This window comes from Erpetoichthys calabaricus, chromosome 16, assembly GCF_900747795.2.
Source record: "Erpetoichthys calabaricus chromosome 16, fErpCal1.3, whole genome shotgun sequence".
Classification (NCBI taxonomy): domain Eukaryota; kingdom Metazoa; phylum Chordata; class Cladistia; order Polypteriformes; family Polypteridae; genus Erpetoichthys; species Erpetoichthys calabaricus.
The window spans coordinates 94721181-94743988 of record NC_041409.2 but is presented as its reverse complement, the minus strand read 5'-3'; the positions used below and the strand labels follow the sequence as shown (position 1 = coordinate 94743988).

The 22808-nt window shown below is 38.5% G+C and overlaps 1 protein-coding gene across 1 annotated transcript in view; it reads right to left on the bottom strand.

Annotated features, from left to right (window-relative positions):
* Positions 1-284: 284 nt before the first annotated feature.
* The window catches only part of grwd1 (glutamate-rich WD repeat containing 1), a 44206-nt gene continuing 21682 nt past the window's right edge, over positions 285-22808 (bottom strand). The window contains exons 3-7 of the mRNA XM_028821803.2: positions 10506-10671; positions 10122-10335; positions 3170-3312; positions 2882-3079; positions 285-768 (exon numbers count right to left, since the gene is read on the bottom strand). Coding sequence (XP_028677636.1) covers positions 463-768; positions 2882-3079; positions 3170-3312; positions 10122-10335; positions 10506-10671 — 1027 coding nt within the window. The 3' untranslated portion in view covers positions 285-462. The remainder of the gene's footprint in view (positions 769-2881; positions 3080-3169; positions 3313-10121; positions 10336-10505; positions 10672-22808) is intronic.

The window sequence follows — 22808 nt, the reverse complement described above, 5'->3', positions numbered from 1 at the left end:
CATCCTGCCTCTCTTATATTTTCCTCAATGATGAAATCATTCCATCATAATTACTTAAAAATAAAACTACTATATATGCACAAGATAAAAATACCCCCTTTGAACAGATTAGCACAGAAATTACTTCTGTATTTAAAAAGCATTTAACAATCCATTATCTTCATGTTTGGAATTTCTTTTTTACTAATACTTGCTATTAGCCCATAGAGGGTGCTATTGCCCCATGAGAAGAGCACATAATTCAGCTTGTCAGAAGGAAAAATAATAAATTAAAGAAAACAGTCTCTTAAAATATGCCTTGTATTTTCATTATTCTTTCAGCAATGAAAACAACATATCAGTAGATGCAAGATTAAAAAAAAATACCACTGGCAGTTTTTGCTTTTCTTGTTTGGTTAATCCGTAGTCACAAAACTGAGCAAAGACAGCAGATAGGGTGTCAGTTCCTTTTCAGAAATCAAGTTAGACAGAGACAGTCCGGAAGATGTTGAACCCCGACAATGCAGTACTAACAAGCAACCCAGGAATTTGGGGATGCCAGTGCAACTCCTTTATTTCTGTTTGGCCCTGATGAAGGAAAAGCACTTGTGGAGGCAGAGAGGAGATAGAGCCATCGGACACAAGGTCGCAGGATTCCACAGACAAGTCCCACTGGCTAATAATATCATCTGAACCAGCTGCTGCAAAAACACTGCTGTCTGTTGGGTGCCACTCCACAGATGTGATAGGGGCAGAATGCTGCTTAAATGTGGCCACAGCCTTTCCCGTCTAGGGGGGGGTGAGAAAAAAAAAAAAAAAAAAGAAGAGGAGTTAATACCCAGGCATTGTACAAACTGCCTAATTCTTGTTAACCTATGTAACTTGTTATTGTAAAGAAGCAGGAAAGAACAGTACAACATACAGTATATTATAAAATTATTTTATAGCAACAAAAGGTAATAGAGTTCACATTAGACCATAAATGCTTTACATAAAAAATGCTCAAGTATTAATCTGATTTAGTGAATCTCTCTTCACCAACAATGATGCTGTGATCTTCTCTGAGTCAATGGAGGCTCTGATCAGGGCTCTCGAGAGACTGAGCAAAGAGTCTAAGTGTCTGGGCTTGCGAGTGTCCTGATAAAAACCAAGATTAGGCCTTTAATGACCTCTTGGACATGGCCATCAGCAGTGTGTCTGTCGATCTTGTCAAGAGGTTTACTTACCTCGGCAGTGACATTCATGTCTCTAGTGACTCTTCCTATGAAGTCAGTAGAAAGACTGGGAGAGAATGGGGGGGCCGTGAGGTCACCGGAAAGGGGTGTGTGGCACTCCCGGTATCTCTGCAAAAGGACGAAGGTCCAAGTCTTCATAGAGTTCTGGTGCTTCCTGCCTTGCTATATGGTTATGAGACATGGACCCTTATCTTGTGACCTGAGATGAAGACTGAACTCCTTCAGTACTGTGTCTCTTCAGAGAATCCTTGGGTACTGCTGGTTTGACTTTGTGTCAAATGAGCGGTTGCTTATGGAGTCCCAAATGAGGCACATTACCTGCATTCTGAGGGAGCGTCAGTTACGGCACTATGGCCATGTGGCGCAATTCCCAGAGGGTGACCCAACTCGCAGGATCCTCATTGTTAAGGACCTGAGTGGCTGGACCAGGCCAGAGGAACACCCATGTAACACCTTGACTTACAAACCTGAGCGCACATTAAGATCTCAAGATGCCGGTCTGCTTATGATTCCAAGAATTAATAAAATAACGGTGGGAGGTCGAGCTTTTAGTTACAGGGCCCCTAAACTGTGGAATGGTCTGCCTGCTACTATAAGAGGTGCCCCTTCGGTCTCAGCTTTTAAATCCCGGCTGAAGACTCACTACTTCAGTGTAGCACACCCTGACTAGAGCTGCTGATTAACTGTACAGACTGCATCTCTGTTGTTAGTCATTAGCACTAAAACAGAAGTAACATGATAGTTATACTTTAATACTAACCCTCACCTATTCTGTTTCTCTTCTTGGTACTCAAATGTGGCACTTGGTGCCATGGCCCACCTGCCAAGTTGTTTTGCCTGCCTAAGGTAAAGTGATCCCTGATGGAGGATCACAGGAATCATGGGGTAGAGGGGTCCTGTCATCAGATTAGCGCTATTTCAGCCGTGGAATGGCCAAATGGGGGAGGCAACTTGATGAATGAGGTCTCCAGGACTCTAAACAAATCCAAATCATATTATGTGATATCATCTACTGTTAAATTCTGGTCCGTACTTGTAAAATTTTTATTTTTATACTGTATTGAGGATTTGTTCTGTTCTGTGTATTGTATTGTATTGACCCCCTTCTTTTTGACACCCACTGCACGCCCAACCTACCTGGAAAGGAGTCTCTCTTTGAACTGCCTTTCCCAAGGTTTCTTCCATTTTTTCCCTACAAGGGTTTTTTTTGGGAGTTTTTTCTTGTCTTCTTAGAGAGTCATGGCTGGGGGGCTGTCAAGAGGCAGGGCCTGTTAAAGCCCAATGTGGCACTTCTTGTGTGATTTTGGGCTATACAAAAAATAAATTGTATTGTATTGTACCTGGCTGCTGCAGATAGAGGGTAATTTCCAGAGGGTGGGATTGGACAATATGTCTGCCTGGGGGTGGGGGGGTTGCCAACCAGGATACTGAGCTGTTTCATTGTGTGGTGGGTACGACAACGCGCTGTACCAGTGCACGCTCCCTGGCCTGATAAATTTGATTATTATTAACAAAAGAATTATTAAACAAGATCTTAGCAGTACTCCTCTACCACGTAGTATAAAGTAAAACTTGGAATACTGCTTTAGAATAATTTGTGTTGATAGTCCAGCTTTGTTTCAAGAAACTGGTATAAAGAAATTAGAGAAGGGTCTACACGAACGCACCTTAAACTGCCTGAGATCCCATATCTTCAACAACCCATCATCGCCGCCAGACACAAGAAAAGGCTCATTGTGGTTCCAGCTAATGACATTAACATCAGAGGAGTGTGCCTGATCTGCAGTTAACATGCAGGCCTTGGACGGGGATGCCCGAATATCCCATATCCTGATGGTGGTATCAACTGAGCAGGAGGCGAAAACCTTACAGAAAAAGAAGAAAAGTTGTAAAAGACAATAGCAATTGAAGGCCAACATTTAATTCACAAATGAGCACTAATTCGATGAACTCACTGTGGCTTCAGTGGGTGACCACTGAACATCCTCAACTGCATGGGTGTGACCAAGAAAAGGTCGCTGGTCAACCTGCCATACTCCTCCCTCCTTAGGTTCCCAAATGTGGATATTCTTTTTGCAGTCTCCAGTGGCCAGCCGTCCTGCAGAGAGAACAGATAAAGTTAATCAATTCAGGCTATCTCTGCAACCGAGCCCTGGTCTTATTTCACAACCCTAGTCTTGGAGAGCCTATGGGGGAGGTAGCTTTAAAGACCACCCAATGGTCACATCCAGCCAAGCACCAGAATTACTTTAGGTTTGGCCAAAACATACATTAAAAAAAAAAAAAATAGAGACTTTTCTGTAGTAGCCCTGGAACCTCTACATCCCTAAGTCAATATCCTCTTTATATGCCTTTGTGTGCTCCTGCTAATTCCAATTAGAGTCAACCTTCCAACAATGCCATACTCAAACATGCACTTACAGTACCAATGCAGAAAACATATCAAAGCAAGAGCGCTTTTAGCAGAGGCACCGCTGTATAATACTCAAATATATCAACCTTCTTTAGCCTATTCAGCATGTGAACATCACTAGGCATCCAGAGATTTAGAGATTTTTATGTGCATAATGTTTAGGCTACTTTTGTACTGCTATTGCATAAAGGATGTTTGAGCAACACTTTTTTTCCCTATATACGTTTTTGGAAAAACACAATTTTCTGCACCTTTCCCCAACTGCTACTCCTGAAGCAATAGCAGCCAGTTTTGAGAGAAACAAAACACACACACACACACACACACACACACACACACACAAAACTGGCCAACCTACACATCTATTAAGTTTAGGAGTACCGTTCTCACATTCTCCTCCTTGAAATAAACAGAACTGATAAACATGAAGGGAGCCGCTATTGTTTAGCATTCCTACCTTAAAGTTGTAGGACCTTGGGTATGAATCCCACATCCTGGTACTGTTTCAGTTCCAGGATAAAAATTATGAATATATAGGGATAACACATAAATTCCATCCAGTTTTTATTCCCAACATGTTAGATTAATTTGTGATCTTAAATTTACCCCATGTGGGTATTTACATGAGTGGGCATTACAGCTAGACCAGTGGTTCCCAACCTTTGTTTGGCCATGCCCCACCTAGGCCTCTCTTAAAATCATGATGTCCCCCACTGTAACATATACCTTATTCTTATTATTACCTATTCACAAAGTGAACTCCTACTCACATGGAGGAAGCCCATAATGTCATTAATTTGGTCTAAACAAGCTTCCGAAGAAAGCTTCCGACAAAGAAATCACTAAGAAATTGTTAAAAAAAAAAAAATAAAAAAAATACAATAATCCCTCCTCCATTGTGGGGGTTGCGTTCCAGACCCCACCGCGAAAGGTGAAAATCCACGAAGTAGAAACCATATGTTTATATGGTTATTTTTATATTGTCATGCTTGGGTCACAGATTTGCGCAGAAACACAGGAGGATGTAGAGAGACAGGAACGTTATTCAAACACAGCAAACAAACATTTGTCTCTTTTTCAAAAGTTTAAACTGTGCTCCATAACAAGACAGAGATGACAGTTCCGTCTCACAATTAAAAGAATGCAAACATATCTTCCTCTTCAAAGGAGTGCGCATCAGGAGCAGAGACTGTCATAAAGACAGAGGAAAGCAAACAAATCAATAGGGCTGTTTGGCTTTTAAGTATGCGAAGCACCGCGGCACAAAGCTGTTGAAGGCGGCAGCTCACACCCCCTCCGTCAGGAGCAGAGAAAGAGACAGAGAAAAACAAACAGTCAAAAATCAATACGTGCCCTTTCGAGCTTTTAAGAGAGCGAAGCACCGTGCAGCATGTCGCTTCACGAAGCAGCTCCACAGAAGGTAGCAACGTGAAGATAATCTTTCAGCATTTCTAGACGAGCGTCCATATCGTCTAGGTGTGCGAACAGCCCCCCTGCTCAATCCCCCTACGTCAGGATCAGAGAAAGTCAGCGCAAGAGTGAGAGAAAAGTAAGTTGGGTAGCTTCTCAGCCATCTGCCAATAGCGTCCCTTGTATGAAATCAACTGGGCAAACCAACTGAGGAAGCATGTACCAGAAATTAAAAGATCCATTGTCCGCAGAAATCCGCGAACCAGCAAAAAATCCGCGATATATATTTAAATATGCTTACATATAAAATCCGCGATAGAGTGAAGCCGCGAAAGGCGAAGTGCGATATAGCGAGGGATTACTGTATAAGAATAATAAGAATATAAAAATACAGTTTTGAAAACATAAGAGACATATTTATAAATATAAAATAACTTTAATGACAGCTTTTTCTGTAATATTTTGATCATTTTATATTTTTGTTATATTGCAAAATTTTATAATCATTGTTACAATTCATATTATTTTAATAGTAAAAACGATTTCTAAGTAGAAAAACCCAAGCCGGTAGTAAAATCAAATTAAGGGGTTATTCACCATCCCTTCTATGTTTATATAAATTTATAAATGTCTCTGAACAGTGAATTTCTGTTATTTCATTTTATAAATTGTTTAACGTACCTAAATTCTCGAATTGAAACAAATCAAATTGCCCCACGTTGGACATCACCAAGCTAGACAGACCACCAACCTTGGTGGTCCATCCAGATTTGGTTCTACCTTCAGCCCCTGTGGCTCTAAATTGAATTAGGTAGGTTTGACAATATTCACTTAACAATGAAGGTATTGCTGAAGTAGTAACTGAATCACTAAGTACTTGAAGGAAGATCAAACACTCGGCTGTGTGTTCAGGACTCAACACTGTCTCATTGTTAGACTTTGATCAGTTCTCCCCAACCCAAGAGTAAGTCAGCTGGAGAAAACAGGAAACGACTGTCTTCTAAAGAGCTTCAGTAAAAGCTTTTCAAACTGAAGATCTTATCTATCAATTTTCTGCAACTGCTTAATTCCGCACAGGACTGCAGGAAGCCAGAGCCTCTCAGTACAGCTTTGGATACAAGACAAATTGAACTTGAATGACAGGCCTGAACACTGCAGACCTCTGCCACTCGTTTACAGGCAATTTACAGCTGACCTAACATGCACATCTTTGGAAATACTTGTGAACGCTGCATAAAAGTGGGGAAAATGTGCAGATTTCTCAAAGACAAACTATGCTAGTTGACCCTGAAGAAACTGACAAATTTTAAGTACAAACAAAAAAAAAATGTGACTGCAGTCTGAAGTGTTGCCTAGCACATTGTAAAACAGAATGCTGCTTGTTCAGTCTCTGCAACCAAGTTCCTGTAAGACTCTGAATGAGTTATTTCAATTCCTAGCATTAAGATTGTAAAAATGTATGTAGAGTAATTGAAAAGGAAACTATAAAATAGTACTATATAGGAAAAAAGCTTCAGTTGTAGTAGTTTACGAATGGCACTATAAACGTAACCATTTTTATTCTTATTCTACAGCCCAAAATTGTAAGTGGCTTATGATTAGCTCCCCTGTACTAGAATGTACGAGTTACAAGTTAGCATTTGTGGTTATAGTGTATGCTTCTTGTTTCAGAAACCAAGTAAAGATGATTTTGCAATTACAGGCAACCAAGTAATATGCTATCATTGAATTTCTAACTCTAGAGAAAAATATGCCTTAGTGGATTCATTGTCGTCTACATTACTTTTAGTTAATGTATAACAGTTCAGGTCCCCTTTATACACCACAGTCAAGGACCAGGAGGCAGAGTTGTGTTATGGCGGTATATCTCTCAAAGATGACCCAACGTCTGACTAGCCTTGGACAAAAGACAAAACTGTGGAAATAGTAGTGTGTGAAATAGCAGACACAATAGGGTTTAGTTATGGGTCATTTGGATATATTCATTCTAAGCAATTATTTCTGAGCAAGGTCTGTTCACTTTGGGGTCCTAGAACGCTAAATCCTGAAATGAAACCATCACTGCAGAAAATTAGAATTTGAAGCTAATGAAAACAGACAGGACTCCATCCAGGTTTCAACCACTATGATGATGTTGATATGCCATTCATGTTAAAACGTTAACAGTTTCCTGTTAGAATAGGTTTTGCAAAGACAATGAACAAATCTCAGAGCCAAACATTGGAAAAAGTCGTTTTAATTTAATAGAGAGAAAGAAATGAAATTCAATCACAGGCAGTTATACGTTGTGTTGATGCATGTAACAATTCCCATGAAAATAAAAATCTGTTTAAAAAATTGTACATCCGCATCCCCATACGTGAGCGGCAGAACCACAAAGAGGCTAGCACGTAGCACAGGCCTGGGGGTTGGCGAGTGAAGCGAGCAGGGGGCAAAGCCCCCTATTATATATATAGAGATAGAGATATATATCTATCTATATCTATATATATATATCTATATCTATCTATATCTATATCTATATATCTTAATACATAATTCGCCAGTCTACTCACTCACATCTGTCCGAAGCCGAATGCGCAGTCGCCTTCTGCGCAGCTGCCCGAAAAACCTTATGAGACCGACATCGCGGCAGGCAGCAGATTTACGGCCGCGCAAATTCAAAGAGAAAGGCGACAACGGCCGCGAAAATTCAAAGAGAATGGCGACTTCGACCGATATCCAACCCCAACATCGCGGGAGGCGGCGGATTTACGGCCCCAAAAATTCAAAGAGAAAGGCCACTTCGATTAAAGCTCTAGAGGCCTGAAAGGCGATTTCGACTACAGCTCAAGGCCTAATTACGCATTCATTCAATACACCTATATCAGGTTTGTGGTGCTTATACTTATTATATATTATACTATTCCACTCGTACCCGTTTTACGTTGTCGTAACGGGCTCTTTGTCTAGTATATATATAAAAAAAAAACCTGATACAATGAAAGCATGTTGATTGTCTAATACCAAAGAAATGCAGGCTCCAAACCAGTGCCAACAAAATCATATGCACAATTTTTTAAATGATATTGCATGTCTCTATGAAGAAGCAAGTCTTATTTAGAAATAGGAAACTAAAATAACACATTTACAGCCATTACATTTTTATAGTAAAGATTTTACAGAAGTAGTATGTTGTGGCTTTATTACATTACATGCCTTTTCATTTATTGCTAAGCACTGCCAAGCCTAATAGACAAGATAAGTACATTTGTACAGAAGATTAGTAAAACAGCATGTCATAAGAGGCAACTAAAACTTCTTTGAGTGGGGCAACCAGCCAACCCAGGAGAACCCCAAATATGACCAATAAGAGTGCAGCGAGAAAAAGATAAGAGGCCAGCTGAATGCCTCTAAAGGCACACATAATCACACGATATTATGCTGATATGCTTTAGCAAATACATTGCCAAGGAAACCGGTCAAGCATTTAATGCCACCACGCGCACAGTACAGGATACAAAGGCTGGTCTACGAAACTCAAATTTCTAAAGATTCTCAGATCTGGCCCATTACAACTACCACCTGTTCCTTAATCTGAAGTGCTTCCTCCATAGAAGTCACAATGTCAACAATGAAAAGACTCGTCACCTTAAGTAAACTAGTAATAATAATACTACTACTACATTTTATTTATTTGTAGGCGCCTTTCTAAACACTCAAGGACACCGAACAATAGACAAAACAGATTATAAACAATAAGTAAAATAGAAAAGTTAAAATCAGACATAGCAATTGTAATCTGCAGTCTTAAACAAATGAGTTTTAAGTTTAGATATGAAAAGTGAAAATGATTCAATATTTCTAAGCTCAGGTGGTAGTGAGTTCCAAAGCTGGGGAGCAGAGCAACTGAATGCTCTGCTCCCCATAGTAGTAAGACAGATGAAGGGGACAGTCAAGTGGATGGAGGAAGAGGATCTAAGGGTACGGGAGGGAATGGCAACTTGGAGGAGGCCAGACAGATAGGGAGGGGCAAGGTTGTGGATAGCCTTAAAAGTTAGTAGGAGAATTCTGAATTGAATTCGGAACCGAACTGGAAACCAATGAAGCTGCTGCAAAACGGAAGTGATATGGTGAACAGAGGGGGTTCTAGTAATGATGCGGGCAGCTGAGTTCTGGACCAGCTGAAGCTTATAAAGAGATTTGCGAGAAAGACCAAAGAAAAGGGAATTGCAATAATCCATACGAGAAGTAACAAGGCTATGAACAAGGATAGCAGTGGTGTGGGGAGTGAGGGAGAGGCGAATACGATTAATGTTACGCAAGTGGAAATATGGAGACCGGGAGATGTTATTGATGTGGGAGTGAAAGGATAAAGTACTGTCAAGGATGACACTTGTAGGGAAGGGGAGACAGAGGAATTACCAATAACAAATGAAAAATGATCCGTTTTGGATAATGTTGATTTTGTACCAATGAGGAGAACCTCAGTTTTGTCACTATTTAATTTAAGAAAATTTGAAGAAAACCAGGATTTGATTTCTGCGGTGCAATCAGTAAGTGAGGAGGGTGGCATAAGCAGGATGAAATGTTTTATAGAAGGGGCCTAGAAAAGCTTTATGAACATTTGAACAAACCTATTAGTGTTCACAGAGAAAATAAAACTTTGGTTTAATGTTTAATCTTAATAGGTTAATCTCAAAAAATCTTTTTGATCTCCCCTTGTATACTTGATAGACAGAACCTCTCCATAGTGAACAACATCCCGAGTTACTTTAAATTGTTGACATATTTCTAGAGGTAAGTGATTCATTCAGATACACTTGTGTAGTCAGCATGAAAAAAGTAAATTAGCAACCTTTTACAGTTCAATGTCATATTCACTATCGATTAGATGAATAAAAACTGTACATCTGCCAAATCTATCTATTTGATTTTACATAAGCAATTGCCCATTCTTATACTGTATAACGTCAGGGCTCCAAGAAGTTCACAAACATTTTCTTGATGTGAAAAATGAAACACTTTGCTTTCCTGTCAAAATATGAACATGTATTCTGTGCTTAAGATTTTCTCCAGCCCATTTAATTGACCCTCAAACTTACCAGGAGTTTTCTGTGACCAGTCAACAGCAAAGCCTTCAGTCATGTGACCGGCAAATTTAAAAAGAGGGGTTGCCTCACTCTGCTGCTTTTGTATAAACTCAGCCATGGCTGATGCATTATGGACAGCCTTCAGCTGAGGACGGAGATCAAATATTTCCACTTGGCCTTTCTCTGACCACACAGCAGCCAGTGGGACATTTCTAACATGGGTGACCTGAAAAAGGGTAAATAGCCAGTGAGCCAAACTGACAGCTACACAAACTACAAGGAAAAAAAAAACAACACTTGGTAACAGAATTCTCAAGACTTCTCTCTTTTTTTTTTTTTAAACTGTCACCCACTCCACACATCTTAAAATCCCATTCCTGCGCTGGATTTACTTACCCGGACACGGTTGATACCCCCATAGTGTGGAAGCATGGCTAGCTCAAGTTGTGGTTTTTTATCCTCCTCTTCCTCTTCATCATCATCGTCGTCGTCATCGTCACTACTTTCATCTTCCTCGGTTACCTTTGTGCCATACAAGTTGTGCATTCGCATCACCAGTAATCTTAAAAAAATAAATAAACAAATAAATAAACCATCACAACTTGGTTTTGTAACAATGAGTGAAATTCAGGCATCTAATACATTCTCTCAGGCTTGGGCAGGTGGCAAGTTTTTCTTGCCCACGATTCACAGGGCATCAATGGACTGCAAATACCACTGCTGTCTATCAAAGTAGCAAAGCTAATGAAATAAAAATGTATAGCATATAACAGGGGTCACCAAGTCTGGTCTTGGTGGACCACTGTGGATGCAAGTTTTCATCCTAACCCTTTTTTTTTTTTTTTTTTTTAATGCGAGCCCTCTTTGTGCTGCTAATTAACTTCTTATGAATTCATTTTAATGGAAAATGACTGACTGAATTGTTTTTTTAAGATTTGTTCCCCTGAATTTCTGCATTGTTCCTCTGAATTGCTTCATTTCTTTCCTTAAAAACGCACCCAAACAGAAATGAAATGTGAAGTGAGGGAGCCAACAGAAGACCAACTAAGTCAGGGCCTCAAACTCCAACCAATTTCACTCCAACCAGCTGCTTAATGAGGTGCGGATTCTTGTTGTTAATTAAACCCGTTCTTTAATTCCATGGCTTGTTGCTACTCTCATTGTGCATTAGCAGACATTTCTGAAATTGTGGATTTCTCTTTCTAAGAGCACTGGTCAAATGTTTTGGGGACCTGAGCAGATTAACATTCCTGAGACCTTCATCGTTCTTTATTTTCAGATATTGTACTTTGGACACCCAGTTGTTTTGGCTCATTTTGTATCCCATTATTGTTTTAAGGAAAAAAAACAAGTGGTCTAAGTCTTCAAGAACAAGTCAATTAAAATTAGTTCAAAAGAAGTTAATTAGCAGCAATACAGGTCACTCATTAAGAAAAGGGTTAGAATGAAAACCTGCAGCCACGGTGGTCCTCCAGGACTGGAGTTAGTGACCCCTGGTATATAATACTACATGTATATAGATTTTACCAATACTAAAAATGCAACTCAATAGTTTTGTTTTATTCCCTCCTATTTCTGTTTAGACTTGGACCTCTGAAACTGAACAATCAAGTTATACCAGTTTCATGCAGCATCCCATGGTAAGTTAGATATTTTATTTTTCCCCTTATCAACAAGTTACTTTTGTCCACCAATCCAGATATATTTCAAGTTAGTAAGACACCTAGCATGACTCAGAATACATTTTTTTACATGGACACTGGTTTCCTTCCACAGTACAAAAATACAGAGGACATGAACAGTTCATACATAAGGCACACAAAAATCCCAAAGCTCCTAGCCTAACAGCTGGGTAAGGTCAAGTTAGCAGGTAGTATTCCCACTTTATATAAGCTGGGCATTAGGACGGCATTCTGTTTTATTAAGTCTAGAAAGAAACTGTAGAAGTAAGACCTGTACTTAAAAAAAAACACACAGGACTCCTGTGATTATTTACAAGTCAGGAAGAACAAACCAGCATACTGTCAAAAAGATGCAGACTTTGCTTTCCTTTGAGGAATCAGGAGTAGAAGACTACACACTAGGCAGCAAAAAGGATACTAAAGAGCAATGGAATGAATATACTCCTGTGTAATGAATCATATTTAAGGCTGCCTGACCCACACATGTATGAAACTGCAACATTAAGAACCATCGGAAGGCAGTGTAGACAAGTGAAAAAAGACACTTGGACAAAGCCTCAACATCAGATGTTATTCTGGACTTATCTTAGAAGTGCCCCAAAGATGAGAATTCATGCCCAATTTAGCAGACACGGGTCACATTTAACAAAAATGCTGGTGGTTCTAAAGCAGAGCAGCCCCCTATTCATAGAATAATTTACATTTTTTTTTTTATTTTTTTTTTTTTTACTTTAAACCTAATTACTAATTTAAAAAAAAAAAAAAAGAAAATTGGGAGTAACCACAAATTAAAACCCCTCTACACAGGAATTCATTCTCAATCCTCACAGGTGGCGCAGTGGTAGGAGATTGTGGGTTCGCTTCCTGGGTCCTCCCTGTGTGGAAAGCACTTTGATTAGTGAGAAAAGTGCTATATAAATGTAAAGAATTATTATTAACTATGTGGTGATACTGTTGAAGACCCATGCAGGTAGACTCTAATGCAAGTCATGATGCTTCCAGGAATCAGCTGCAGTACTACAGGAGAACAAGTGGATAGTGCAGTAGGTTGCCTCAGTGCCTTTACGGTGCACACAGCACCTTACACGTGAAACATACATAGCCAGAGTTAAGGGTGTCATGTTGAGGGATGCCACTGCATACTGTATGGCAGGTGGTAATGTACAATGATACACCAACTCTTGCCAGTTTTAGAAATAAAAACTTATGCCAAAAAAAATATTTTTTTTTTTTTCAATCAAATGACCCTCTACAGCAAATGTGCATTGTGTTATTTCCCCACAAGACACCACTCACCTAAATACAGCTGCCATTACTTAGGAATACTTTGACATAAGCACCCTTCCCTGGCAATCAACTTTATATACCACGGTCTGTCTTACATAAAACATGTGGAACATTCTAGACTTCAGCTCCAATCTGCTCTAACTAGTTGTGTCACAGTAGTTAGAACTTGTAGTCTCTATATATAAACATTGTCACACATGTGCACATGGGGGACAGCTTACGGGCTCAAATAGTGTTATTTGTCAGCCAGACCTGGGGTTGGCGCCCTCACCTGATCTTCTCTTGTTCCTCTGCAGTTCAGCCGAAGGCCCTGCCACACAATGACATCACTTCCAGCAACCCCCAATGACGTCCTTTCCGGTACCCAGAATCCATCTTCCTACCACCGCAGTTCCTGCCCCGGCCATCCTGACTCCACCTCTTCCTCTTATCAACCATATTTATAGCCTGGACTCAACCTGTTAGTCAGTTGAGTTGTGAACTCCGCTTCTGTGAAGACGTGTTTCTTTCTTTTGCCGATTTTTCAGTATACAGGGTGGCCATCCCCAAACCTTTTTCTGTCTGTTGCTTATATTTTACCACAACATATAGGTTCTTATATGACCAACCATGGGGGCTATAATAAAAGCTGCCATGCATGTCCCATAAAATCCTTCAAAATCCAAACTTTTTTCTTACTTATATGTTACCTATCCTGTGTATTAGTGCTGATTGAATTAAAAACACACACATACCTCCAGCTAAATAACTGCACATGAGCAAGACAGGTATGTGAGCTATTAAAGAACAGGACAGAGACGTGAACGGTTCCGATTTCTTAAGGGACATTGGCAAGGTAATTTAATTTAATTACAGAATACAGTTATGCTTCCAGACAAATGTCAGTACCATGTGTTTTTTAAGAAAATAATTGCTTGAAATATTCTATTGAGCTGCACAAAGTACAATGGCTTTTTTAATCAAAGACATCGGTAAGTTTAATTAATACAGCAGAAACTGCAACTTTAATAGAATATTACTGGAAAGATGCATAATTTGTCAAACTAACTCCTACTAGACAATATCATATGTATTGTGTGAAGAAGTTAATTAAATTTTGACATCACATATAGTCTTGAAAATTATTCTCCTGCATATTATTTCTATACAGGAATAACACCAAAGTATAAAAAGAATTATGCCTTTGGTTTGTAGTTGGATATGCTACCCTCTGCAATATTCTGCTACCGTTGCAAACTGGCCCTAAGTTTTAAATTATTAAATACAAAACTTCTTTGTGGTTTACCTCTGAATTTTTGCAAAAGTAAATTAACTTTTGAGTGAGGTTGGGTTTTCTGTGCCTCAGGTTCTTGAGGTTGATCTATTTGTGAAAACTGCTTTTTCTTCACATTGTCTACAAACACAACAATTTTTTTGTTGGTGAATCAGTAAGTCAGACAGGGACGCGACAAAAGCACACGTCATAAGGTTTGACCAACATGCCATATAACAAATAAAGAGGCCCACACTAGAAATCAAACAAGCCACTGTTTTGGTTGTGGGAGAAAGAAAAAAAAAATAGACTGGACAAAATGAACTCTGTGGTAATATTTTGGGGAGCCCCTAACCAGACACACTCATTAAAAACCTGAGGAGGTACAGCCAGTGGGGCAATGGACCTTTAATCACAATCTGGTGCAGAGAATTTTCGGTTTGTTAATTCCTGGCCATTGTTTTGATTTTAAATAAACACTTTCTTTAACATAAACCTTTTGAGCTTTGTTTGTTCCAGGATAGATAGGTGGCACTTCCCAGACACGATGCACACACTGCATTATTCTTTTCTGTTCTCTATTAAGTGATTGCAAAACAAGTTAAACTTTAATATAAATCTGTTTTGTTTAAAACTGCTATTAGCTCAAAGCTACAGCTGGGAATGCTTGGCAGTCACAATTGTCAAATTAATTTTGTTTATTTGGCAAGAAGATCAACAACAGAGAACAAAAAATGCTTGGATATCCCAAGCTCACAATAAGCAGTTCACTTATTAATGGTTCAATTGGTTATTCTTTGTTATTTCTCCACTTTAAGAATTGCGAAAACAAGAAGCGGTACAAAAACCAAGTCGAAAAGGATGGGGTCTAAACCAATGCAGTGGGCACACACAAATCTTTAATGCACAGAGCTTCATTTACCCTGCTCATGGCCGCCTCTGCAAGATCTTGTTAATTTCCTGTGCTCAACAGCAGCATGATGCAACACACAGTAAAACAATTTCTCACACAATGAGCAGAGTGGCTAAAATTTAGGAAATGACACAAATAAATTAATCTACAAAATCCCAATTTAATATAGTACCTTTCACGATGGAAACACACTTAACAAGTACTGAGATAAGTAAAGGAAAAAAAAATCAAAAGAGAATGAGTGATAAAGTGCTATAAATGGAGTGCCAAGAACTTCATTTTTTATACGAAAACAAAAAAGGACTGAAAACAAACACTAATTGACTGCTTGGGGACAGAAATTCATGTAATAAAACATTCATGCATAGGAATTTCTTACTTTGATAACTTTTCTCACATAAAAAACAAGCATGTGAATGCCCGTGGCAGTCAACATAACCCAAAACACTTGCATCATGTGAATGAAGATTCTAGACTGAGTCTCTTCTGACTTTCTTTTCTGTTAGACTGCTACTCTGAAGAGCAAGTAAAAATGTAACAAGCCAAATAGAAGAGCTTGACTTGTAGTTGCCTAAGATTTGGGAAATGAGGAGACAATTAGGGGCGAAGTGGTGGCTCTGAGGCTAAGGATTTGTGCTGGCATCCAGAAGGTTGCCAGTTCGAATTCCCGTCACTGCCAAAAGAGATCCTACTCTGCTGGGCCCTTGAGCAAGGCCCTTAACCTGTAATTGCTCCAGGGGCGCTGTACAATGGCTGACCCTGCGCTCTGACCAGAAAACTAACAAATTCCTAATACAAGAAATTGTATAAGGTGAAATAAAGAACAAAAAAGAACATTACTAGGCAGCTGTAATCTGTACTCACAGTGAGTGTATCAGAAAGAAACAGTCAAACATTCTCATTGGGTTCAAAAATACAGCAGATATTACAACCTGCTAGAAAAGAATTCAGTAACTTGGAAGATTTAAAAAATACTCCTGAATTGCACTTGAACATGTCATTCGAAACTTTAACTCTCTGTGGAGGATCGTTTTTTCTAGAAAGTTGAATCATTTCTCAAGTTTACATTTTTGTAACCCATAGAAAAAAATCGATCAATCGATTTTTGGTGCTACTACCATACTTCACTAAAGGACTAAGCATTTCATGAGTCAAAAGCAGTGTTAAAGTTAGAATTTTGACCTACAGTGGTGTGAAAAACTATTTGCCCCCTTCCTGATTTCTTATTCTTTTGCATGTTTGTCACACAAAATGTTTCTGATCATCAAACACATTTAACCATTAGTCAAATATAACACAAGTAAACACAAAATGCAGTTTGTAAATGGTGGTTTTTATTATTTAGGGAGAAAAAAAAAATCCAAACCTACATGGCCCTGTGTGAAAAAGTAATTGCCCCCTGAACCTAATAACTGGTTGGGCCACCCTTAGCAGCAATAACTGCAATCAAGGGTTTGCGATAACTTGCAATGAGTCTTTTACAGCGCTCTGGAGGAATTTTGGCCAACTCATCTTTGCAAAATTGTTGTAATTCAGCTTTATTTGAAGGTTTTCTAGCATGAACCGCCTTTTTAAGGTCATGCCATAGTATCTCAATTGGATTCAGGTCAGGACTTTGACTAGGCCACTCCAAAGTCTTCATTTTGTTTTTCTTCAGCCATTCAGAGGTGGATTTGCTGGTGTGTTTTGGGTCATTGTCCTGTTGCAGCACCCAAGATCGCTTCAGCTTGAGTTGACGAACAGATGGCCGGACATTCTCCTTCAGGATTTTTTGGTAGACAGTAGAATTCATGGTTCCATCTATCACAGCAAGCCTTCCAGGTCCTGAAGCAGCAAAACAACCCCAGACCATCACACTACCACCACCATATTTTACTGTTGGTATGATGTTCTTTTTCTGAAATGCTGTGTTCCTTTTACGCCAGATGTAACAGGACATTTACCTTCGAAAAAGTTCAACTTTTGACTCATCAGTCCACAAGGTATTTTCCCAAAAGTCTTGGCAATCATTGAGATGTTTCTTAGCAAAATTGAGACGAGCCCCAATGTTCTTTTTGCTTAACAGTGGTTTGCGTCTTGGAAATCTGCCATGCAGGCCGTTTTTGCCCAGTCTCTTTCTTATGGTGGAGTCATGAACACTGACCTTAATTGAGGCAAGTGAGGCCTGCAGTTCTTTAGACGTTGTCCTGGGGTCTTTTGTGACCTCTCGGATGAGTCGTCTCTGCGCTCTTGGGGTAATTTTGGTCGGCCGGCCACTCCTGGGAAGGTTCACCACTGTTCCATGTTTTTGCCATTTGTGGATAATGGCTCTCACTGTGGTTCGCTGGAGTCCCAAAGCTTTAGAAATGGCTTTATAACCTTTACCAGACTGATAGATCTCAATTACTTCTGTTCTCATTTGTTCCTGAATTTCTTTGGATCTTGGCATGATGTCTAGCTTTTGAGGTGCTTTTGGTCTACTTCTCTGTGTCAGGCAGCTCCTATTTAAGTGATTTCTTGATTGAAACAGGTGTGGCAGTAATCAGGCCTGGGGGTGGCTACGGAAATTGAACTCAGTTGTGATACACCACAGTTAGGTTATTTTTTAACAAGGGGGCAATTACTTTTTCACACAGGGCCATGTAGGTTTGGATTTTTTTTCTCCCTAAATAATAAACACCATCATTTAAAAACTGCATTTTGTGTTTACTTGTGTTATATTTGACTAATGGTTAAATGTGTTTGATGATCAGAAACATTGTGTGACAAACATGCAAAAGAATAAGAAATCAGGACGGGGGCAAATAGTTTTTCACACCACTGTATGAGCTCAGTCCCGATCTCAACTGATCATAACTTTTCACAAAAATGTAGTTGTTCAAACCTCAGGTGGGTTTTAACAAGATTGTTTTCTAGTTCCGCTAAGAGCAGTGCAGAGTTCTTGATCTTGCAGACTGATGTACTTTTACTTCCCTCTCGGTGGCTGAGCTCTTCAAGTCTTTAAGAGCACTTGTTGAGCTTATAGTAGCATTCCCCCAAATTTCCCTTCTTGGTTAGAAGCCATGATTTGATGAATATCCCTTTCTAGACAGTCAGTGGACGGTATGTTGAAGCTTTCATTTCTGGACTATTACGCCAACAAATCTCAGAGAAAGGCCCAAACACTTTGATCTCACTTTGGATCCTTTTCCCAATTTACACATTTAACTTTCTTTTGAATTTCTTAGAACGCTGCTTAATCTTTATTTTCACACTCTTCCTTCAGATCTACTTTGCGATTAATAATTCCTACGCAGATTAGAATTTTTATCCACAGTATTTGATTACAACTTTGATGATGCACATTCAGAGGCCATGGGGAATACAATTTGATGTCATGTGGGTCTGAATACTTACAGAAAGTACAGATTTCAGTTTTAAGGTATCTGCCAACTGTTAGGATCATTTGCAGATTATTTGTTCTTTGGGTTTATTTTTACATGTTTTATTTTGTTATTTTTTTGATCTTATCATTAATTTCTTTGACACCACACTGTGTTATTTCCATTTATTCTTTTGCACTGTGGCATGGCCATTGTGTATGCATACATTTACTACACATTAAATTCAGCATTAATTAAGAATGAAGGGTTATAGAAGTTAACCATCTGTGCTTTATGTAATAATAATAATAATAAAAAAGACTAAAATGACAGAATAAAGGCTATTTATCTAAGATAGGTCTTCTGCTGTTAAAGTTTTGCTCTTTTCACTAAGATTTTAAGTTCTGCCTCAAATGAACTCTACCTGATCAATCAACTTTTACATTGTTAAATTTTTTTTTCTAGTGTTTGCATCCTTAACTCTGCCACTCATTAAATAAAATCAATAAAACTAGCAGCAACATCCTCTTTCCTCTAAAGGATCACACTGACAAATAATTTTGCTCTTAAAAGGTCTAATTAAACATTCTACTGTACATAAATACACATTGCCAAGTTTTTCAGTGAAAAGCCAAGTTAATGTCCACAAGTCACTTATACATTAATTTTTGCAACAGTGCCATCTCACATTTGAATGCAAAGCAGAAGAGTCATTTTAGAGTTGTTGAGTTTGAAAAATGCACTCCAGTAATTTCAATAAAGATTGCATTACAAAATAGTAAAACTTACTGCTAATACAAAAAAGACAATTCAGTAAAAAAAACAATGAAATGTAACTGTGTGAAGTAATGATGTCACAAGTGAACAAAACTTTATTTAAATTGGAATGGCTGGCTGAGTGACCATATACCCTTACTGTATACCAAAATCTGGAATATAAAGTACTGAACAATGTGAAAAACTTTAACAAGAAGATGACTTTTACATTGTTTGCTTGTGCTCCCCGGAAGAATTTCAGTACACTCCGTATACTGCACAGCTGCAGGTGAAGTCCTACAAGATTCAGCCCTTTGACCAGCATTGTTAATTCCTTACCTATTAGTCATGTCCCAAGATACAAAATTAGTATAATCATAACATGTTTGAACATCTGCCGTGACCATAAGGGCACAAATCAAGCATTATTTCTAAATCCACAGCAAGAACGAGACCTTGCTTATCATTATCAGCACCCCATTCCAGATCCCAGTGCTTTTTTCCAATTAATTTTTTGTAGAGGACTATACATTATTACAAATTCTATCAACATTAAATGCATAAATCCAAATGATGCCCCACAATCCACAGGTCTTTAAATCCTGGCTTAGAAGTGAAGATAAAAATGAAAAACACCCAATCTTAAATCAAACAACAAAAGCAAGGGGGGTTTGTGATTAACCAAATAAGGATGTCAATTAGGAGGAACAAAGTACAATTGATTAAATTTACTACCAGGACTAACCAGGACCAACTCAGAAATGTTGTGAAATAACACTCTTCTTTTTCCAGAACTCCAAAGGTTTGCCTTATTAATCTGCGAGATAGTATTCAAAATGGACTAGACAATGAAATCCTAATAGCTATTGCTTTAGAGCATTTATTCTTTCTGAGCTATCCATCATGAAACCAATAAACAAACACAGATATTGCCGCAATATTACCCAAAAAAGATGAACATATTGGTAGGCGAGCATAAGACTGGAAACATCCAAGAATAAATGGATGTGAGGGAAAAGTGGGAATTGAACTCCATAAAGAGATGTCAGGAGAAGAAGAAAAAGAAAACACCTGAGAAGAACTGTAGTAAAAGTGGAAAAGCTCAAGAAGCACTTAAAAACAGAGGTGACATAATGGCAAAGGAGTAAGTCCAACGGCTAAGCAGCCAAGGGTAAGCGAAATAATCAATCTGCAACAGGGTATACTGACAAGGTGGATTCAACTTTTTTAAAAAATAGTTTTAACATAATGAAGGCTCCCAGATAAGACAGCATTAAACCAGGTTTGAGGAAAAGGATAATACAGAGACTTGCAAAGTATGGAGGAGAGATTATATTTTTCCTTGAAATGATGTGGATAGTAAAAAAGAATCTAGATGGTCAAAGAGTAATTGTAAGTAAAATAAAAGGAGGAAGGTAAAGGAGTGTACAGATCCTGGGACAAAAGCAGCCCCAGCCCATTAAAGATTTCACCCCATATCTGTATAAGCTGATCATTTCAAAAGAGAAAATTGCATGCGATTTTGTCAATCACGCAATGAATGATTGTAAAAGACAGTATGCAACACCTGAAAAGATCAACGGGCTACTTCTCCAACAACCACTATATCAAATATGGAGCATATATACATTTTCGGGTATCTTGACTCAGTTGGTTCCATTTTCTTTTTTTAAAAAACAAAAACCCTTTATACTTTGGGATGATATTAAATCATTTTCTACTGGGAGCCAGAAAGAAGGAAGTTAGAATTAACCAAGTATTTCTTGTCTTAAGATGTATGGCAGCCAATTTAACAAAACAATTTAAGTGTTACAGAACAAATGAGTCAAGGAATTTTCTTATTGGGTGTCACACATTTTTTTTTTTTTTTTTTAAATTTTTAACATCATTTATTTCAATATTGCACAGGACTCTTTCAATATTTAATCATATTTCATTCTGATGCAAGTATAAGAATATTACGCTATGGAATTCCTTGCAAATCCCATCCCTAAGAAACAGTGTCAAAAATAATAAGATCGAGTCATTTAAACCAAGAGATGGCACTACATCTGCTAAAATTTAGTGACTAACATAGCACATAAATGTACATCAGGTTTACAACTGCTTTGAAGCAGAAGTTGCCAATGTAACCCAATTCACATCACATCCTCCCAATGTGTGAACATTTTCTGTTATATTTTAAATACTGAAAGATTTGTTTGAAATATAATAAAATTGCAAGTTCAAAACTGACAACTTGTAAATACTTTTATTTTTATAAGTAGCAATTTAAATTGACACAACTGACTGGCAATCTCTGAACAAAAAAGCCCTGGCAAATGCAACAACATATTTTATATAGAAGGTCACCCGACAATAAAGTAGTCACCATCTGTGTAAGAGGTAATAACATACCTCCAGACACCAATACATAGCACTACAGTATAAATACCACCCTACAAATAGCTGTGTCATGTGCAACGGGATTCATTGAGTGATGAGGAGTAATGGTGTGCCAGGTGTGTTTAATTCTATCTGTGGGAAATGGGCTACACGACAAATGTGAATGACTAGAAAAAGGGGTTATTGTGTTCAACTGTGCCAAAAGGCAGAGTGTTTAGGAAGCTGCCGATATTGAGGGAGCGTCAAAACATATTGTCCAACAGGTCTTCCTGCAAAGACACACAATGCAGTCAGCCACTAATCGTTGCCAGAACTACAGTCAAAAGATGGTATTCACAAATAGGGACCATCACTGTTTGTCACAAATTATGACACCAAACAAATTCTACAGGTGTTCCAACTTTTGTTGATTACTCACAAACCAGTATTAGAAAAATCAGTGTTAGAATAAACTGCACTGCATTTTGAGATAGAACAAATAATGACCAACCCAGTCTTCCAAGACGACAATTGTTGTGTGTACTGGTCTGGAACTGTGTGTGATTGGCATGTAGAATAATGTGAAGCATTCCCACATCTCCGCTGGCCTGCTAAATCCCCAAATTTAAATCTCATAGAAAAATCTGTCGGACTATTTCAAGCAAAGAGTGAAATGACAGTAGAGACAACCCAAGCAACCTGGCCAAACTGTGGGATTTGGTGCTGGAAGAAAATCAATGTCACCTACTGTACATCCACAAGCTGGTAGCATCGATGCTAGACAGAATTGCCACAGTTCTTCATTCTCATGGATGAGGCACTAATTTTTTTAATTCTCATGGATGAGGTAACTAATTTTTTGTCCGGTAAGCTGGTACCCGCCAATTTACACTCCAAACATCCATAAAATATTTAATTTTGGCAAGGTTTGTCCCACTTTTTGCATAAACTGTATACTATTTTCCAGGATTTGTGATACTGTTGGGCTATAATAATAGAATGTTTGCAAAGAAGGCAACAGGAGATGGTTGATGATGAGGATTTTTCATAAGCAACAATCTGACCCTGCACATATTATACTTTGACTTAAATGAATACTTTGGT